Source organism: Gossypium arboreum, chromosome 5 (genome assembly GCF_025698485.1).
Source record: "Gossypium arboreum isolate Shixiya-1 chromosome 5, ASM2569848v2, whole genome shotgun sequence".
NCBI classification, from domain to species: domain Eukaryota; kingdom Viridiplantae; phylum Streptophyta; class Magnoliopsida; order Malvales; family Malvaceae; genus Gossypium; species Gossypium arboreum.
The window spans coordinates 9,173,457-9,194,078 of record NC_069074.1 but is presented as its reverse complement, the minus strand read 5'-3'; the positions used below and the strand labels follow the sequence as shown (position 1 = coordinate 9,194,078).

The following is a 20,622-nucleotide window of genomic DNA, read 5'->3' as shown; positions in this document are numbered from 1 at the left end:
TGCTTCAATATTTTTCCAAGAATCCAATTCCTCTGTTTTCATCCCCTTAGGTAACGCTCTAATTACAAAATTTCCCAAAATAATCGACTCTTCACCCTATAGATAATTTCTTCTCCCTTTCTGATTGATTAGTTTAATTTTTTTTGCCAAAAAGAAATTAATTAGTTTATTTCTGATTGATTAGGTAGAGGATATTAGGATGATACTAATAGAAATTATTTTAAAAATATTTATCATTCAATACAAGAAATAATTTAAAATTATTATAAAAATGACATGAATGCATAACATAATTATTTAAATAAATAATAAATAATTACATCAATAATAAACTAAAGACAACAGTATTATAGATATGATTATTTATTTAATAAAAAGAATTTGGTCATATACCACTTTTAATAAAATATTGTCAAATTTTATTTTCTACTATTGTGAATGCCAAAACCGAGTTTAAATCCAATCATCGATGATTTTAATTTAACAGTACTAATTGTTCAGTAATTATTGTTTTAATCTCTCCAGGTTAAACGTACCCATTAAAAAAATGGACCCTGAATTTTCAACAAAATTTCTACCACGAAAGCATGGCGAAAAAAGGAATAAAAGCAAAACATTGGGGGTGGTTGGCATCTTATCTCTATATAAACCGTTGTCCCCTTCGCACCCAAAACTCATCATAAAGCATAGTTTTCCTGGCCATAAGTTTCAAGTACAGGTTCAGGATCTTGTCTTCAGTTTACCAAATCTTTCTTCTTCTTCTTCTTCTTCTTTTGAGTACTACTGCAAGTGCAAAACTCATAAAGTTTCCCTTTCTGTAGTTGACAAGTGCTTGATCAGGTTGAGTCCAAAATATATACTTTCTCCAAGCTGTGAGTTTTTTGGTTGTTTCTTACTAAACACCATAAGCATAAATAAAATTAGCAAAGCTTGTTGTTGTTTATGGGAGGTTTAATTCCCAATTACGTAACGTATTTATCCAATTTACTTATTTACTTCAAACTATAGTGTTCCATTTGTGTCCATGCAACAGAGACAAATATTGTATGTTATCCTGGAAATCATCGTCTCCCACAATATGATCAACTCAGTAATGGGTCCATTTTTGTGATTCAGAATGTGGAAGCTGAAGGTTGCAGAGGGTGTGGATGGGCCGTACTTGTACAGCACAAACAACTACGTGGGGAGACAAACCTGGGAATTCGACCCTGACAGTGGCACTCCTGAAGAGCGAGCCCAGGTTGAAGAGGCTCGCAAAAATTTCTACAAAAACCGCCACCATGTCAAGCCTAGTGCTGATCTCCTTTGGCGTATGCAGGTATCTAATTCTCTCTCTTTTTTAAACACAGTTTTTTGCATGCCCGACCCGTTTTCTACTTTCACACCATCTCATAAGATTTGAAACGATTCACACTTTTGAATTTGGAATTTTTACCCACCCCTTTTAACAATTAAAGTTTTTTTCTTTTGTAAATTCCTTGGAGGCTTGGACCAAAACTAAGGGACCTTCTCTCTCTCTATTTATAATCCCATTTTTTGTCCTTTTTTTAAGGTGAATTTGGTTTAAATATTCTTGGATTTCTTACGTCTGCGTCTGTTATGAGTATGACATTGCCTTAATCTAAAGGCCAAAATCATATGGTCCAGTATTTTGATTTTTGGTGTCAAAGAATTAGTAAGTGTACTAACGATAGGAAGCCAAAGATGAGTTTACAAAATGTAGCTATCCGTAAAAGATGAGATCTTTTAAAACAAAATTCGAGATGATAAGGTTACTCCCAATTTTTTTTTTTTTCATTTTCTTCTATACATTATAGAATGGGCTGAACTTTAACATTTATTTTTTTTTCTTGGGTTAAAATACGAGATTAAGAATTTTCTGAACCTGGAATTCATTTATTTTAAAACCATATAAAAAAACCAAAAAAGAAGAAGAAGTTATTATTGTAATTTAAATAAAATATTGAAAAGTCAAAAGCATTTAAAACCTACTAAACAAGACCACTCTTTTCTTTTTTAATTATATTTCTATAAAAGTCCAATGTTTAAACGTAAAAGGAAACAGAAATTTTTATGAATTTATGATGAGTGGTTTAGATTTAAGTAATTAGCACGAAATATCTGGCATAAAGTCCCATACTGCTGATTTCAATGACGAATCATAATACATGGCACGGAAGCCAGAAAATAAAACCATCGTGTTTACAAAATCCTATTTGATAGAGACGTGCATATTATAATAAAAAATTTCAAATTAATAATAATAAAATTACACTTTAATTTTTAAAAATAATAAAAATTAATTTAATTTTTAAAAATTAAAAGATATAAATTATTAAAACAATAAAATTACTTTTTTTACTATTATAAAGATATAAAATTTAATCCCTCCTCAAAAATTTTTTGACTCATACATTTATGATCTTTACAAATTTGGAGCATCTTTATTGGAGTTAACCGAAAACAAAATTTTCATTAAAACTATACTTTTATTAGCTTCACAAGTTTTTTTTTTTTTTAAAATTTAGATCTATATTTGATGCATATATCATATATAATTTATATATAAACCGAATAACGGGATCCAATAAAAAAATTACGTACATTTATTATAAAAGTTTTAATGGAATGGGATTATCTAATTTACTACTATATATATACACGCGTAAAACATAACTTTGCATGGCAAAACGTGGGCGAAAACGAATATTGTTTTCTATAGCCTAGTTTCCTAATCATAGAAAGTATATGGTGGGTGGATGAAGTTAATCGACAAACATAAGGTAGATAATTTATATAAAGTAGATTTGATGTCACTAAATTAAGTTTGCACCTTTTGTTGGGTATAAATTAAAACAAAATGAGTGGATTTCGCATGTTGAGCTTTTCCTATTCTTTTATCTTCTCCAAATATTTGCTTTTTTTTTTTTTTGGGGGGGGGGTTTAAATATGAATTATAAGATAAATAAGTAATGGTGCGATATGAAAGTGGAGACAAAAAGAAGGAGATGGCAAAAGCGGAGAGAAAAAAAGGGGTAGAAATAGCGACGACTTTGAAAGCGTCGTCCAAAGTTGTTTCCACGTGACCACGCTCACCATGCGTTTTTCGCGTGGAGTTTCTGTTTTACATTCTTTTTCGTACACTTCCATTCCATTTCTAATCATTTTCTTCATAGACTTATACCTTGCACATAAATAAATAATAAAAGGAAATTTTTGATACCCTAATTAGAATTTGGAATTTACAAATATTGTATGATAAAATATTTAAAAATATCAAATTTTAACTAAATAAATGGTTTAAATACAGGCACACAAATAAATAATTTAAATTTTGTAGAAAAATTATAAGATTTTATGTCAAACGTAACAACGATTTATACATTTTATTTATATATATATATAAATATTTTAACTATCTACCATACATAAATATAGATTATTGATGCTTTAAATATACTATTATCCCTTTTTTAAGGAATTTTCTAATATCCTCATAATAAAATATTCTACCTTCTATAAATAAATGTAATATATTGATACTTAGAGGTGCTCATGGCTAGGTATGATTGGGCTTAAGCATAATATTAATATACTTTATGTTTATTCAAATTCGCCCAACTTGAAATATGAACTTAAAATTTTGTCTATACCCATCATTATTTGTAAAAACTAATTCAAATCCATTTAGGCCCACCCATATTATTTTTAAAATTTTTAAAAATATTTTTAATATTTTATTTTAATATTTAATAGTTATATACATTTTTATTTATTAAAATTTTTATATAGTATCTTAACATTATTTTAATGTTTATATTAGTGTAATATTATATATTTAGTATATGTTTATTTTTAATATTTTCTAAATTACATAATATATAAAAATAACATAGTATAAAATATTATAAACTTAAAATAGATAAGATTAGATTGAGTTTAGGTCTTAAATGTTCAAACTAGAGCTCGACTCATATTTTAAACAAGCCTAAATTTTTGTCTAAATTCTTTTAAATTTTAGATAAACCTTATCCTTCTAATTAATAAGTCCTACACTGTCATCAATTAATGCTAGTTTTGGTGATTTATGACCAACCATAAAATTTCTATAGTTTGTGGGTCAATTCCAATTTTGTTGAATGTAATAAAGACGATTTCGACTTAAAAATTACGACCTTGTGTTAAATATTTTAATAAAATTTGAAAAAGTAGAGACCAAAATGATAACCATAATGTCCATATCTATATATAAAGAAAAGGTAAAATTTTGAGTCTTTTTATTTATATTTCCAGGTTCTTTCTAATTTCTTTTTTTTTTATATGAAAGCAGAAGCTTAAATTTCTCATAGGAAAAAATGAAAGTAATTAAAATAATTTGGTGATTCATATTATATTATGAGTATGTAAAATTTACTCAAAATTTTTTTCTTTTTGCAGTTTCTGAAGGAAAAGAATTTCAAACAAAGCATACCAGCTGTGAAAATTGATGATGGTGAGCAAATCACGTACGAGAAGGCCACAACAACACTGAGGAGGGCTGTGCATTTCTTCTCTGCTTTGCAAGCCAGCGACGGTCATTGGCCCGCTGAAAATGCTGGTCCATTGTTTTTCCTTCCGCCCTTGGTAAATTTCATTCTCTAGGACTTGTCCATCAACTCTTTAACTAAATGCGAGTGCTAATGTTGTCTACTCAAAATTGTAGGTTTTCAGTATGTATATTACTGGACACCTTAACACCGTATTCCCTGAAGAGCATCGTAGAGAAATCCTTCGTTATATATACTATCATCAGGTACGTATATTTTCTATATTTTGGTATAAAATTGTTATATATCCAAGTAAAATTGAAGCGTTTAATGGATGTGATGGCAGAACGAAGATGGTGGATGGGGATTACATATAGAGGGTCACAGCACCATGTTTTGTACAGCTCTTAGCTACATTTGCATGCGTATTCTCGGGGAAGGACCCGATGGCGGACTGGACAATGCTTGTGCGAGAGCCCGCAAGTGGATTCTTGACCATGGCAGTGTCACTCATATGCCCTCTTGGGGAAAGACTTGGCTTTCGGTATGCATCAATGCACATGTTGCACAAACTGGCCTTTAAAATTTACCCATTTTGCAGATAAGAATGTTCCCTTTTTCTTGTAGATACTTGGTGTTTTTGACTGGTCCGGTTGTAACCCAATGCCCCCAGAGTTCTGGCTGCTTCCTTCGTTCCTTCCTATGCATCCAGGTTTGCATGCAGTAATATCAGTTGACATATATCAACAATGGCAGCAATGAATCTGATTAATGTTCAATTGGAACTTTCAAATGTGCAGCTAAAATGTGGTGCTACTGTCGTATGGTGTACATGCCTATGTCATATCTATATGGCAAAAGGTTCGTTGGACCGATCACACCTCTCATCGAACAACTCAGAGAAGAACTCTACCTTCAACCTTACAATGAAATTAACTGGAAGAAAATACGCCATCTATGTGCACCTGTGAGTTTTGTCTTTGTTTTGTACAAATTACAAACTGCAAAGGCAATAAACCACATTACAGTTAAGTTAATATAACATTGATAAACAATTTGGTGTTACAGGAGGATATCTACTATCCACATCCTTTGATTCAGGATCTGATGTGGGACAGTCTATATATATGTACCGAACCGCTGCTTACTCGTTGGCCTTTTAACAAGTTGATCAGAGAAAGGGCTCTCCAAGTAACAATGAAACACATCCATTATGAAGATGAAAATAGTAGATACATCACCATTGGTTGTGTGGAGAAGGTAATTTTACAATCATAATTTATCAAAGGCAATAAGAATGTTAAGGTTATGTCTATTTGATTGCTAACCATGTGGTGCCATTGAATGGAGTAGGTGTTATGCATGCTTGCTTGTTGGGCTGAAGAGCCAAATAGTGATTACTTTAAGAAACACCTTGCTCGAATCCCGGATTATCTTTGGGTTGCTGAAGATGGGATGAAGATGCAGGTTTGTGTACATTCATTCTCCAAAATAAACTTATTGATTGATTAAATCAGTAACAAGGAAAGATGCTACAAGCATAGATTTTCATTTAGAAAACTCCATGGTTACTGGTCTGCAGAGTTTTGGAAGCCAACAGTGGGATACCGGTTTCGCAATTCAAGCTTTGCTTGCTAGTAACCTCACCGACGAAATCGGACCTGTACTCAAGAGAGGACATGACTTCATCAAGAAATCTCAGGTTCAATATCAGATTCATTCATCATCAAGTCATTTCAATCTTTTTCTGTTGCTCATCGTATGTCTAGTGACAATAACTGTTGCCTTCCGATTACAACGAATAGGTCAAGGACAACCCTTCCGGTGACTTTAAGCAAATGTTCCGTCATATTTCAAAGGGATCTTGGACTTTCTCTGATCAAGATCATGGATGGCAAGTTTCTGATTGCACTGCAGAAGGCTTGAAGGTAACTGATTTCTTTAGTCTCAATTAAATGCATTAAATAAATATGAGTGATGCATCTATTCTATAAATTCATGTTGACTTCACCGATGCTCCTCTATTTTACAGTGCTGCCTACTCATGTCCATGTTGCCACCAGAAATTGTTGGTGAGAAAATGGAACCTCAGCAATTATATGATGCAGTCAATGTTATACTCTCTCTGCAGGTAAGAATGTGCTCATTCTAGATTTTCAAGGATACCTCTTAGTCATAGCAAGTTGTCTATTTATATAAGCTTCAAATGCTTCACTTGTTCTATATAGAGTCAAAATGGAGGATTAGCTGCCTGGGAGCCTGCAGGAGCTCAAGAGTGGCTGGAAGTAAGTGCTTAAGCCCTTGACATCTGTTAGGCTATTGAACTATGGTTTACTCTTTCTTAGTTTTCACATGTTAATGATGGTTCCTTATATGTTGCTCTTGTTCAGATGCTTAATCCCACCGAATTTTTTGCCGACATTGTCATCGAGCATGAATACATTGAGTGTACTGCATCTTCAATCCATGCTTTAGTTATGTTTAAGAAGTTGTACCCTGGGCACAGGAAGAAAGAAATCGACAATTTCATCACGAATGCTGTACACTACCTCGAAGATATACAAATGCCTGATGGTTCATGGTATGTTTGATTCGGGATTAATCGAATAGACGTTTTTTTATTAGAATTGAATCACATCGAACACTTAACAGGTATGGAAACTGGGGAGTTTGCTTCACATATGGTACATGGTTTGCACTCGGAGGCCTTGCAGCTGCAGGCAAGACATACACCAACTGTGAAGCTATGCGGAGAGGTGTTCAGTTCCTACTTACAACACAAAGAGAGAATGGTGGGTGGGGAGAGAGCTACAAATCATGTCCTGAAAAAGTAAATCTCCAATGTCACAAACAACTAATCTGCCCTGTTTGATACCAAGGGTTTAATGGTTTAATTAATAACACCAATGTGGTTGGTGATGCAGAGATATGTACCTCTTGAAGATGGCAGATCAAACTTGGTGCATACTGCATGGGCTATGATGGGCTTGATTCATGCTGGACAGGTGAACCTAATGCTTTTGTGGAAGCTTAGGCTTTGAGGATACAAATTGAAACTTAAATATAATATTGATAACCCGGTTTAACTACAACTCGCTTGTTTTAAACAGGCGGAAAGAGACCCAAGGCCTCTGCACCGTGCTGCAAAACTAATAATCAATTCTCAGTTGGAAGATGGCGACTTTCCCCAACAGGTGCTAATATAATATTTATATGGCTTACTGAAAATCCTAAAAGAAAGAGAGATCAAACAGTGATTTCATTTCAACCTAACAATTGAATCCTATTGGTGACAGGAAATTACTGGAGTGTTCATGAAAAACTGCATGTTACACTATGCAGCCTATAGGAACATTTACCCACTGTGGGCACTTGCAGAGTACCGGAAACGTGTTCCATTGCCATAATCCTCTGTCCAAACATGTTGGAACTTGACTCATCAAACGCCAAAAGAAGGGGCGGATTATATAGATTAATTTATTGATTTCTGTATACTATTTCCTTTTTATCTTTCACAAAGGTGGTCATGAATTTAAAAAAGTCAATGAGTGGATGCCATCACATAAGTGGGCAAAATAAGCTTGTAAAATGGTATACCCACAAATCACATTTTAATTAAATGACAAGTTTTTCTATCCGCTTTGCTCAACGTGACAAAGTTTTCATGGATTTATTTCATCTGTTTTTTTTTTTTGACCAAAGGATTTATTTCATCTGTTAAGTATATAAATATGGTTAAAAATGGCCATCAAATTATTTTTTTCACATAGCATTAGTAAGTGGAATAAGAAATTTTGAGGAAAAGATTTTGAATTGGAAGACAATAACAAATAAAGACAAGTTTATTTTTAAAAATGATAAAGAATTAGAAAGCTCAAATTTGTCAAGTTTGGTTCTAAGGTAAATGCGGAATACTATTAAAAATAAAAATTTGACAGTTATTTAACTGCACACGATATTATCTGAACCAGACCGATTTAGATTAGATTAATTGATAATTAATTAAAGTATTAATTTAAAGAAAATTTTAAATCAATTAAGTCAAAATTGACATAAATTGATTTAATTAAATTAAAAAATTAATTGAGTTAATTTCTAATATTTTAATAAATAATTTATTTAATTAAATTATCAAATCAATCAATTTCAGTTCCGTTGATAAAATGGGTGGAAAGAAATGAAATTAATTTCTTCAAGAAACTTAATCTCATTAATTTTATTTAAAGTTCCTTATGACAGCAGTGTTGTGTCCTACAGATGCACATCAAATAATAAAGGCACTTTATTTAATTTCCTTGCATGGACTCTCTAGGTTTGGCATGATTGCCAATAGGCAGAAGTCAAATTTGATGACGTGTGACAACTATTGGGTTCTATAGATTAAGATATTATCATACAGTTGGGAAATTCAAGTGGGCCCTTATGAGTTTAATTCTTAAATAGGTTGACACATTGTCAGATATTAAGCGCTTCTTTTTTCAAGAAATTAAATTAAAATATTTTAATTAATTCAATCAATTAATTAAAATTTATATATTTTATTTTAATTAAAACAAATAAATTAATAATATTTATTTAATCAAATTAATTAAATTAAAATTACATATAATTTATATTATTAATTATTAAATTTAATTAATTTAATTAATTATTTAATTTTAAACTAAATAAATTAATAATTAAAATTTTAAAATATTATTAACAGACTTTTAATTGAATTAAATTAACTATTTCAATTTCAACCGAAATTTGTAACATAACACATTCAATTCAATCCCATTATATAAAATCAATAAATATTATTGTTAGAGTGGTGGCTGCCATTAATTACCGTGGGGGCCCTTCGTTTTCCTTTATTCAAAATAATTAGACATTGAACAGGATGAGTAAAGATCCACACCTAGAAACAGGCAGCTCATACAGAAAAGGCCCCATGACATAAAAGACAAAGATCCGAGCCCTCGGAATCAAAACTTTTACCATTATGAAATACGAAGTGACGTTTAAATAAAAGACGATTTTACTCTTTATTAGTTAATTATTACTTTATTTATTTAATGGTTTTCAATTAAAAATAACAAGAACATAATTAGTTATAAAAACATTTTTAATTATTATTACATTAAAATACAAATTTCTAAGATAATCATACCCTAAACATGATGTATTCTTCAATTAATAAATACACTGTTCTTAAAGTTACAAATATAATTACAGAAATTACATTAGAATAATAATTAATTGTTATAAAACATAATCAAATTGGACCATCGAATTGAAGATTCCGTTTAATTTCCTTCGTTAAATTGTAATCATAATTTAATTTGATTAAAATTCCTTGGTTAAATAAATCTATTTTAAACTAAATAAAAGAATCATACTTTTTACATTGAATTGCTTTGGTTTCAAATTTATGGTATCTTGAAAAATAAATAAATTTTAAAAATAAAAATACTTGAGCTTTATATCAAACCTTTTATTTGTAATTCTAAATATTTTATATTAAAAATAAATAAAATTTTAATATTATTAATTTGATATATTAAAACAAATTTTATATCTGTTGTATTAATGGCAGCCATAATTGGAGAGTTAGTATGCGTGGGAAAGATATTAATACCATAAGGACACTAAAAATTAGTATATTATCAATTATGTATTGTTAATAAGTTTGAAAATTAAAATTAAAAATTAAAATATCGATATTTAATTATGATCTTTGTGTTTTTTTTTGTAAAACACCAAGAAATTATTTCCTTGCCCCATTCGATTCATTGTTGAGATATGACAAAATATTTTATTCATTATGAAAACTATTTTTTTATTCATCCGATTTTGAGAAAGGATATTCTCTTATTAACAATAATCAAAAAATCCCTACCATATTTTGCAGTTAGAATTTTATTTCATCGTTATTTAGAAGTATACCTTTATTACCTTTAAAAAATGAAATATACATTTATGTTCGAAACATTTATTAAAATAATTTTATAAACCTCGATTAAAATAAAATTATTTTATCATAATTTGGTCTTTTGTTAGTTTTGCTTCTTCTTTTTTTACTTTTTACTTAAAAGTTAATGAGATAAATTTATTAACTAAACTTGATCGAAAATATATAAAAATAGAAATACTAAAAATTTAATACAATAATTTTCATATTTTTCAAAATTTAAAATTAAGCCTCAATGTCACAAAGAAAATCAAATTAGACAATGTGTTAATGTTGAGAGTTAAATTTTTTTAGAATCAAGATTAAAGTGACATAATTTGTAGATGTTGAGGGTTACAATTGCTATTATATTAAGTTTAAAAGTCATCCTTTGTTAGTCAATCGGTGATAAAAAAAAGATAAATTTGAATAATTAGGTGATATTTTGTAACTTTTCATAATTGGATGACAAAAAAAGTTTACTAATAGTTGGATGACTACTAATGTATTTTACCCTAATAATAATAACTTCTATCTATATTTACATATATTCTTACAATCACCTTTCTTTAATATCATAAGACATGGTTCAACATGTTTTAGGGTTAGTGATTATTTATTTTAATAATATCATCTCTAAAGTTTAAATTTAAAATCTCCATATAAGTGCAATGTGCCATACTTATACATTCAAGAATGATTGATTTTAGATGTCTAATATACATTCTTATAATTCTGTTTTCTTTTGAGAGTTATAAAAAGGCATAAAAAAATTAGTACGAATAAAAGCTCTTATGTTAAAATTTTTTTTGAGTTTTTTAATTTTGTATCCCAATTGATAAAAAGGATTAAAAGAAAATTAGTAACTTGTCAATACACAAAGTGAGAGCTGATAATTCTAAGCAATTTCACCTCGTTTAATACAAGGTAGAGAGTTGTGTGGTGACCATGGAGATCCCAGCTTGGTGAATTTGGAGAGGCAGGAAAAAGTCCCCTCTTTAGTCTCAAGCCCCTTTTTGTTTAAAAAAGGAAATTAGAGATTGTCTTTTTATATAGGCCTTTGTAATAATAACATTCTACAATATTTAGGGGCCATCGATATCAGGATATAATAGGTGGATCCCTAATGAGACGTGATAGTATATATATGTATAAGATAACTATAAACTGTAAAATTCCAAAAAGAAAGTGGTAAAACTAACACTTCTTTAATTCCTTTTAATTTCGATATGGAGTAAAATTAACTTCTTTAAATTAAAGTAATTTAATTTTGTTAATTTTAAAAATAAACAATTAAAAATAATTAATTGTAATGTTAATATTTTCTATTAATAATAATATTTTATTTTGATTAGTATATTAATAAATTTACTTAAAATATTAATATTGTTATTAATTATCCTTCATTATTTATTTGATAATGGGTTAAGAGAAAACAGAGAAGTTAAAAAAGGAACAAAATATTAGTACAAGAATATTTTGAATATTAATATAAAATATCTTAAGATAAATAGAAAACGTAATTGATTTACAGCCACGAACACCACAAGAAATAAATAGACAGTGACAAGTATGGCCTCAATTTAGATAGTCAGCACACAACAGTTGATTATAGCCGACTGGAGTCTGATGTTTAATGGATCCAACTACCTCTCTTTAATATCACAAGACGTACATTGTCTCGTTATCTTTTCAGTTCATTTCATCACTGCCAAACATTTCAAGCACCAAACACTTGCGTTCTTTTTTATCAATGAAGTAATCAGTTTCATATAGGCAAGTAACCGACGTCGTGCCTTTGATATATCTTCCTTTCAATCGGAATGAAAAGCTAGAGTTAATTCATCATCAAGATGGCGTCAGCTTTAGCAGGAGATGATCTATCGGCAAGATCAATGAGCAGCGGGCGTGGGGGTTGGGGGTCGGCGAGGTTCCGGGATATTTGGCAAACTCCGCCCGAAGTGTTCGAGAGGAGCCAACGGCATGACACGGAGGAGGATCTCATGTGGGCTGCCATCGAACGACTTCCCATGTATGATCGCCTCCGGAAAAGTATGATAAGGAATGTTGGTGATAATGGGAAAGTTGTTCTTCACGAAGTTGATGTAACTAAGCTTGGACAACAGAATAAGAAGCAACTCCTAGACAGCATTTTGAAGGTTGTCGAACAAGATAATGAAACTTTTCTCAGGAAATTAAGGGATCGAACTGATAGGTATATCTCATTTTTAGTGAAAACCAACTTTTTCTAACTTGTATATTTTTATATTACATTTAAATCGATAAGCTTTATATTAGAAAAAAGAAAACCTAAATTAGAGGAAGTGAAGTTCGAATCATATAATCAAATTTTAGTGGGAGGAGAATACCACCCCGATCTGAACAACTATACTCAAACTGTATTACATGTAAAACCTTTAATTTTTTTGTCTAAAACTATTTATCTTAAATGTTTTTAGAATTTAAATTTTATGGATAATTGATTTGATTAATTTTTTAATGGATTTCTGATCTAATATATGGAATTGGGTTATGAATGATGAAGAGTTGGCATTGAAATTCCAAAAATTGAAGTTAGATTTGAGCATTTATCGGTTGAAGGAGACGTTTACGTAGGAAGCCGAGCTCTTCCTTCACTGTTTAATGTTACCTTGACTATTATAGAGGTATCCCTTCACTCTTTTTCTTTTTCTTTGTAAGTTTAAATTTTATTAGAATTATTTTAAAGGATTAATTTTAATGATTAATAAATTGTGAATTAAGTTGTAGTCCAATTGACTTGTAGTAGTATTATATAAATTGTATGTATGAATTGTATAATATTTTTTCAATTTAACAAATAGTTGAAAAAGTGGAAGTGGGCTTCTTCAAGCATTTGGAATAAGTTCAAATTATTAAATCGATATTATTGAGAGGATTTTATTTAAATACTACTATTGGCTCAAACAAAATTAAACTTATACATTAAAACGGATAAAAATAACAAAAATAAAAATATTAAAACTTTTAAGCATCATATATTTTTACAAGGTTTTTAATTAATATCATACGGTCATATCAACTCTCTTTTAACGTTAATCATTTTAAAATTTATATTGATTAAACAAAAATTAATCAGTGATAGCAGTGAAATAATATTTTGAATTTATGGTTAGTGTTTGTAAGATTTAGGATTTACGATTAATGTTAATATTTAGGGTATATGAGTACTGATTAAGATTTAAAGTTTAATTTAAGATCAGTTAATTAAAGTAAAAAAAGTAATTATATTTAATTTGTATTTATTTATACTATGTTTAAGTTGATAATGATATAGGTGTCTCATATCAATTTATTTAAAAGGAACCTATATTATTATAACGGTGTTGCTTACTTTTATTTATTTATAGTTTAACATAAAATTTACTTTAAACCTCAAAAGAATTTAACTTAAAAAGAAAACAACAAATATTCAGATTAGAAGTTAGGGCATTAAAAATATCAAAGTTTGAAATTTACCATTTTATAATATGACTTATGACACATTGACGTGACATAACTTAATTGAGTGCTACAAATCAACTTTTTAGGGTTAAGTTAGATCCAAAAACTTTGGTTGTATTGATAATTATAGTTTATTTTTATTACAATATATTCTAATTTCGATAACTAATATATTTTTAAATTTTTTATGCTGCCATGAACCATAGAGTATTCTTGGATTGGTTCGGCTTGTACCTTCTAGGAAAAGAAAGATTGAGATACTTAAAGATGTCAGTGGAATTGTGAAACCGTCAAGGTAATTTAGGAAAAGAAAACATTAATTATCATTTGTAAATTTGGATAGAGAAATCAGAAATGTTAAATTGAACTTGTTAATGAGGATATAATTTGAAGGATGACATGTCCAGTTATTTATGGATTGATGATCTGTTCTGAAAATTTATAGGATGACCCTAGTTTTGGGTCCTCCAGGTGCAGGGAAAACAACATTCTTGCAAGCACTTGCAGGAAGGCTTGATCAGGATCTAAGAGTGAGTCTCTTTAAGATTTCTTTTTCCATAGGACTAACAATGGAATTATCTTAAATATTTAGCTTCAATAACTTGGCATTGGTGGGCAGTCTAGTGGGAGAATCACATATTGTGGTTATGAAATGAGTGAGTTTATTCCTCAAAGAACATGTGCTTATATCGGTCACCATGATGTTCACCATGGTGAAATGACAGTAAGGGAAACATTGGATTTCTCGGGACGGTGTCTCGGTGTTGGCACCAGATATGAAATATTGAAAGAGCTGTCAAAGCGGGAAAAAGAGGCAGGGATCAAGCCAGATCCTGAAATTGATGCATTCATGAAAGCAACAGCTATGGCAGGCCAACGAACCAGCTTGGTTACAGATTATGTTCTTAAGGTTGTTTGGTTTTCATCTAAGTTTTCTATTTGTGTACTAAACCCCAATCCAAGCACATTAACCCTTTTCAAGAATCTTTTAATCAGATACTTGGACTAGAAATGTGTTCGGATACTCTGGTCGGGGACGACATGCGTAGAGGTATTTCTGGTGGTGAAAAGAAGCGTTTGACCACTGGTATGCTTCTACCAAAATTTGAATTTCTCCTCAGAATGGTGCTGAATGTTGTTAGATATTGGCAGTCTAATAGTTTGGGTTCGCCTGAATTGCAGGAGAGATGTTGGTTGGTCCAGCAAAGGCCTTCTTCATGGACGAAATATCGACGGGGCTGGACAGTTCTACCACTTATCAGATTTGCAAGTTCATGAGGCAAATGGTTCATATCCTGGATGTAACCATGGTCATTTCTCTTCTCCAACCAGCACCCGAGACATACGATCAGTTCGACCACCTTATCCTACTTTCGGAAGGTCAAATTGTCTACCAAGGTCCCACCCAAGGTGTCCTTGAGTTCTTTGAATACATGGGTTTCAAATGCCCTGAAAGAAAAGGAGTTGCAGACTTTTTGCAAGAAGTAACTTCCAAGAAGGACCAAGAGCAATATTGGTTCAGAAAAGACCAGCCTTATAGTTATGTTACGGTTTCCGAGTTTGTGCAGGGGTTCAACTCATTCCACATTGGCCAACAGCTTGAATCCGATCTGAGGGTTCCTTATGACAGATCAGTAGCACGCCATCCTGCATTAGTTACAGAAAACTATGGCATTTCAAACTGGGAGTTGTTCAGAGCATGCTTTGCAAGGGAGTGGTTGCTAATGAAACGTAACTCATTCGTGTATGTATTCAAGACAGTCCAAATTACGATCATGTCATTGATTGCCATGACCGTATTTTTCAGAAAAGAAATGCATGCAGGCAATTTGGAAGATGGTTCGAAATTTTTCGGAGCTTTGTTTTACAGTCTAATCAATGTAATGTTTAATGGGATGGCAGAACTTGCAATGACAATTTTCAGGCTTCCTGTTTTCTATAAACAAAGGGACTTCTTGTTCTATCCTCCATGGGCTTTTAGCCTTCCCATTTGGATCATCAAGATCCCATTTTCATTAATGGAATCTGGAATATGGATCTGCCTCACATACTACACCATTGGATTTGCTCCAGCTGCTAGCAGGTAGGGTGTCTCCACATTTTCACAATCACCATTCTCACATACCACGAAATTAGTAGTTTCTTCACAACCATGAAAATTAGGAACCTTAGTCAGAGTTTAGTTGTTCTATTTCTATATCCTAATAATCACTGGTTTAGTGAACACTCAAAACTAACACTTTAAACTGTAAACTGTAATAGTTTCTTTTATATAATAATTCTTTCCCTTTTATATATCCAGGTTCTTCAGACAGTTCCTGGCATTCTTTGGCATACATCAAATGGCTTTATCCCTCTTTAGGTTCATTGCTGCTGTAGGAAGAACACAAGTCATTGCAAACACATTGGGTACCTTCACCTTGCTAATGGTTTTCGTGCTTGGAGGTTTCATTGTTGCAAGAGGTAGGTAAATTCATCTATAATTACTATCAAAGAGCGTTGCAGTTAAACCAAGCAGTAAGCAAAAGGGAAAGCAATATGGTATTCCTATTGTCAAAATTCTATTAGATGATTGTTTCTGTTTATCGTTTGATCTGTATAATTAATATTTTGCAATTTTTATTTTTTGTTATAATCCGCTTTGGTTCAAGCATGGTAACCCTTTGTCTAATTGCAGATGACATTGAACCATGGATGATATGGGGCTACTATTTGTCTCCAATGATGTATGGACAAAATGCCATCGTCATGAATGAATTTCTTGATAAAAGATGGAATACAGTAAGATCTCTTCCCTTTTATTTGTCTTCCAATTTGAAGCATATATGCATGTGTATGTATATGTATATGTCGATATAGTATGGATGCATCTCCGTGTATAAGCATTGGTTAGGCACTTACATTTTCTTGACCTTACTGTATCACAAAATGCTGTATATGCAGCAAAATAATGACACCAGAATTAATGCAACTACAGTCGGACAAGTCCTTCTAAAGAGTAGAGGTTTCTATACAGAAGATCGTTGGTTTTGGATTTCTGTTGCAGCGCTGTTCGGATTTTCTGTTCTCTTCAACATTTTATTCATTGTGGCGTTGACTTACCTCAACCGTAGGTTACCTTATTAGTTTCTTTCATTTTAATGAAATCTCAATACTTCAAACAACTGCTATATGAATCAAAATCCAACTTTAGGGCTGCTTGCTTTCGTACTTGTAATCTCTTCCATCCAAAAGAAATTTCAATTTTGACAAGTGGTTTTTATGTGAACCAATTTTCAGCTCTGCGTGATTCCAAAGCAATAGTTGTTGATGAAAATGAAAATACGAACAAGAAAGAGTCATCCTCGGGAAAAAACATACCTGGTAAGGAAACATGCTGAATATTTGATCGAGAATGTTGTATTAACATATCACTTCCAATCGTAAGGAACAAAACCATTCTTCCTAGATGATGCTTTGCCTGACCTTTTGTGAGTGGATTGTAGGTACTGATCTGCCAGTGAGAAATTCTTCGGATGCCACCAACATCACGGACCGACCGACTGGAAGAGGAATGGTGTTGCCTTTCAAACCACTTTCACTTGCGTTCAACCATGTTAGCTACTCTGTAGATATGCCTTCTGTAAGTTACTAATTCCTCAACACTTCCCATATTATTGTAATGTAAGATCAATGCAACATTTCATTCGAGAACATTTTGATTTCAAGAGGCAAGCGGTTAAAGTGAAATGTTGGTTTTCTTTTTCTAGGAAATGAAGAGCCAAGGTGTTGAAGAGGATCATCTTAAGTTGCTACGAGATGTTAGTGGCGCTATTAGACCAGGGATATTGACAGCATTGGTGGGTGTCACTGGTGCCGGAAAGACAACCCTGATGGATGTATTAGCAGGAAGGAAAACCGGGGGATACATTGAGGGAAGCATAAGCATCTCTGGATATCCAAAGAACCAAGCTACATTTACTCGTGTCAGCGGCTACTGCGAACAAAATGATATCCACTCTCCTCATGTCACAGTCTATGAATCTCTGCTGTACTCAGCCTGGCTTCGTCTTTCTTCAGAAGTTGACACCAAGACAAGAAAGGTTATGCCATTTCCAAAAAAAGTATCCGTCCCTTTCTGTTGTAATTACCAAAGAAAAAAAAGGGTTTAAATTTGATACTCTGGACTATGCACAGATGTTCATTGAAGAGGTTATGGAGTTGATTGAGCTCAAGCCACTACGGGATGCTATAGTTGGCCTTCCAGGAGTAGATGGTCTTTCAACAGAACAAAGGAAGAGGTTGACAATTGCAGTTGAATTGGTTGCTAATCCTTCTATCATCTTTATGGATGAGCCAACATCCGGGCTTGATGCCAGGGCCGCTGCGATTGTAATGCGGACAGTGAGAAACACCGTTGATACGGGGAGAACTGTAGTGTGCACCATTCACCAACCTAGCATAGACATCTTTGAGTCTTTTGATGAGGTGTATAGGCTTTATTTTGCTAGATTCTTGTCTCAGAATTTGCTGCCTATGCTTTCCTCTAAATTATTATTACATTTATGTTAGTCATTTTCAACTTGCTATTTTACTTGTTCAGTTGCTGTTGATGAAAAGAGGAGGGCAAATCATCTATGCCGGACCTCTTGGTCGCAACTCTCACAATCTTGTACAATATTTTGAGGTGAGCATTTGGTTTTCCGTAGGTCAATTAATGATAGAAAATTCATATTAGACTGTTAAAATTTATCAGCAACATGTGCGCTACTTGCATTGCAGGCTATACCAGGAGTTCCAAAAATCAAGGAAGGATATAATCCAGCAACATGGATGCTTGAAATCACCGCTCCTGCAGTTGAGAATCAGCTGAATGCAGACTTTGCAGAAATTTACGCTGAATCCTCCCTTTATCAGTATGTTCCAATTCAATTCCATAATTAAGACGAAATTAAGAAGTGGTAGTTTGATATTTGCTTCCTCTATATTGTTGTAAAACTTGCAGGAGGAATCAAGAACTTATTGAAGAGCTCAGTCATCCGGTTCCGGGCTCTGAGGATCTCCACTTTCCGACCAAATATTCTCTACCATTCCTCTCTCAATGCAAGGTTTGTTTCCTGAAACAACACTGGTCTTACAAGAGGAACCCTCGGTACAATGCTATTAGGTTCTTCACAACAATTGTCGTCGGCATCTTGTTCGGCCTTATCTTTTGGAACAAAGGACAACAAATGTAAGTAATGTGTTTCCTTCAATTCTTCGATTAAACAAAGATTATTGCCGTTGATTATACAATGTAACGGTAACAGCAAACTAGTTTTATGTATTAACCATGAACAGAGCAAAACAACAAGATGTACTGAACTTTTTCGGAGCGATGTATAGTGCAGTATTTTTCCTTGGAGCAGTGAATGCTACAACGGTGCAAGGCGTAGTTGCAATAGAGAGAACCGTTTTTTATCGCGAAAGAGCTGCCGGGATGTATTCTGAACTTCCTTACGCGCTTGCGCAGGTGAAAATGATCAACTATGTCCATTGGACTGATCTAATGACGGAATTTAAGTTGAAATACTTAATTCGACCATCATTAATGTTAGACCATAGATACATTCTCCCTACCTTACTTTGTTGTTCAGGTGGCAATTGAGATAATCTATACCGCAATCCAGACAGCGATCTACGTTGCACTCCTATACTCAATGATTGGGTATGAATGGAAGGCCAGCAACTTCCTATGGTTCTACTACTTCATAACAGCTAGTTTTGTCTACTTCACACTGTATGGGATGATGGTTATTGCTCTCACTCCAGGGGCACAAGTTGCTGCAATTGTCATGTCATTCTTCCTAAGTTTATGGAACATCTTCTCGGGTTTTCTCATCCCGAGACCGCGAATCCCGGTATGGTGGAGGTGGTATTATTGGGTAACTCCAGTGGCTTGGACACTCTATGGCCTTATTACGTCTCAATTGGGTGACCGAAACTCCGATCTTGAGGTGCCTGGATTTCCCGACATTCCGGTTAAGAGATTCATTAAGGAAATGTTCGGTTTCGAGTATGAGTTCCTTCCTGTAGTTGCTGTCGTACACATCGGTTGGTGTCTGTTGTTTTTCTTGGTATTTGCCTACGGTATCAAGTTCCTTAACTTTCAAAGAAGATAATTCTCTTGTTTCTTCAACGCGTATATTAGTTATAGGATAGATGGTGTCACAATCGGCACACTACTCATATCACAACATCAAACAATACCCTGTAGAAACCACATCAATAACATTCAACCTTTGATTTTAAAGCTGAGAATTGTTTATCAAAATCAGATCCGTGATTAAATTAGTCATATTATTAGTTTTTATCTAATGAACAGTTTAACTAATTTTCAATTAAAAATAATAATAAAATATTATATCTTTTTTAAAACTCAACTTTAACGGCTCACATGCAGTTTTTAATTTCCTAAGTAGAGAATAAAAATATTTTTAATTAAGATTGAAACCATAATAAAATTAAAAATCAAATTGTTGGAAAACTTAAACCGAATAAAGATTAAACTTCCCAATATCTTCCTTTAAATATTACTTTTACCGAGTCTCAACTTTTCTATGTATCAATCTTCCATGTCTCATGTCCCTCAAACTCTCTCTGATATAAATTTCTACAATTCTACGTGTTTTTTTTTTTCCCAAGTCTTGGCTTTCTCTCAGG

General features: G+C 32.3%; 2 protein-coding genes across 8 annotated transcripts; both read left to right on the top strand.

Annotated features, from left to right (window-relative positions):
- The first annotated feature begins 615 nt into the window (after positions 1–615).
- On the top strand, positions 616–8,175 carry LOC108450227 (beta-amyrin synthase). 4 transcript variants are annotated; one of them, XM_053028272.1, is made up of 19 exons: positions 636–718; positions 822–872; positions 1,117–1,318; positions 4,438–4,623; positions 4,703–4,792; positions 4,873–5,070; positions 5,154–5,238; positions 5,327–5,493; positions 5,595–5,786; positions 5,880–5,993; positions 6,109–6,228; positions 6,332–6,454; positions 6,559–6,657; positions 6,755–6,811; positions 6,917–7,107; positions 7,179–7,356; positions 7,451–7,531; positions 7,637–7,720; positions 7,823–8,175. In XM_053028272.1, the coding sequence occupies exons 3-19, from the start codon at positions 1,118–1,120 to the stop codon at positions 7,931–7,933; spliced, it is 2,277 nt and encodes a 758-aa protein (XP_052884232.1). In that variant the 5' UTR covers positions 636–718; positions 822–872; position 1,117; the 3' UTR covers positions 7,934–8,175. The 4 variants fall into 4 exon arrangements, with proteins under 4 accessions (XP_052884233.1, XP_052884232.1, XP_017603243.1 ...); XM_053028274.1 differs by having other exon boundaries at positions 656–718; positions 822–840; XM_053028273.1 differs by lacking the exon at positions 822–872 and having other exon boundaries at positions 616–718.
- Positions 8,176–12,020: 3,845 nt separating this feature from the next.
- On the top strand, positions 12,021–20,233 carry LOC108453065 (ABC transporter G family member 39-like). Of its 4 annotated transcripts, none has more exons than XM_017750962.2 (19): positions 12,031–12,673; positions 13,004–13,124; positions 14,148–14,236; positions 14,387–14,471; positions 14,561–14,851; positions 14,938–15,028; positions 15,124–16,024; positions 16,244–16,404; positions 16,619–16,722; positions 16,885–17,050; positions 17,221–17,304; positions 17,427–17,563; positions 17,691–18,023; positions 18,118–18,408; positions 18,524–18,607; positions 18,703–18,836; positions 18,926–19,153; positions 19,306–19,432; positions 19,557–20,233. In XM_017750962.2, exons 1-19 carry the CDS (start codon positions 12,312–12,314, stop codon positions 20,079–20,081), a joined length of 4,314 nt encoding a protein of 1,437 aa, XP_017606451.1. In that variant the 5' UTR covers positions 12,031–12,311; the 3' UTR covers positions 20,082–20,233. The 4 variants fall into 4 exon arrangements, with proteins under 4 accessions (XP_052884521.1, XP_017606451.1, XP_017606450.1 ...); XM_017750961.2 differs by having other exon boundaries at positions 19,261–19,432; XM_053028561.1 differs by having other exon boundaries at positions 12,021–12,673; positions 19,238–20,233.
- Positions 20,234–20,622: the final 389 nt, after the last annotated feature.

Excerpts from the sequence above, each read along its gene's own strand:
- LOC108453065 (XM_017750961.2), top strand. The coding sequence starts at position 12,312 with ATGGCGTCAGCTTTAGCAGGAGATGATCTATCGGCAAGATCAATGAGC. Across the intron at positions 18,024-18,117 it reads TTGACACCAAGACAAGAAAG|ATGTTCATTGAAGAGGTTAT; the intron begins GTTATGCCATTT and ends GACTATGCACAG. Across the intron at positions 18,837-18,925 it reads GCTGAATCCTCCCTTTATCA|GAGGAATCAAGAACTTATTG; the intron begins GTATGTTCCAAT and ends TAAAACTTGCAG.
- LOC108450227 (XM_053028273.1), top strand. The coding sequence starts at position 1,118 with ATGTGGAAGCTGAAGGTTGCAGAGGGTGTGGATGGGCCGTACTTGTAC. Across the intron at positions 4,793-4,872 it reads GTTATATATACTATCATCAG|AACGAAGATGGTGGATGGGG; the intron begins GTACGTATATTT and ends ATGTGATGGCAG. Across the intron at positions 5,494-5,594 it reads TACGCCATCTATGTGCACCT|GAGGATATCTACTATCCACA; the intron begins GTGAGTTTTGTC and ends TTGGTGTTACAG.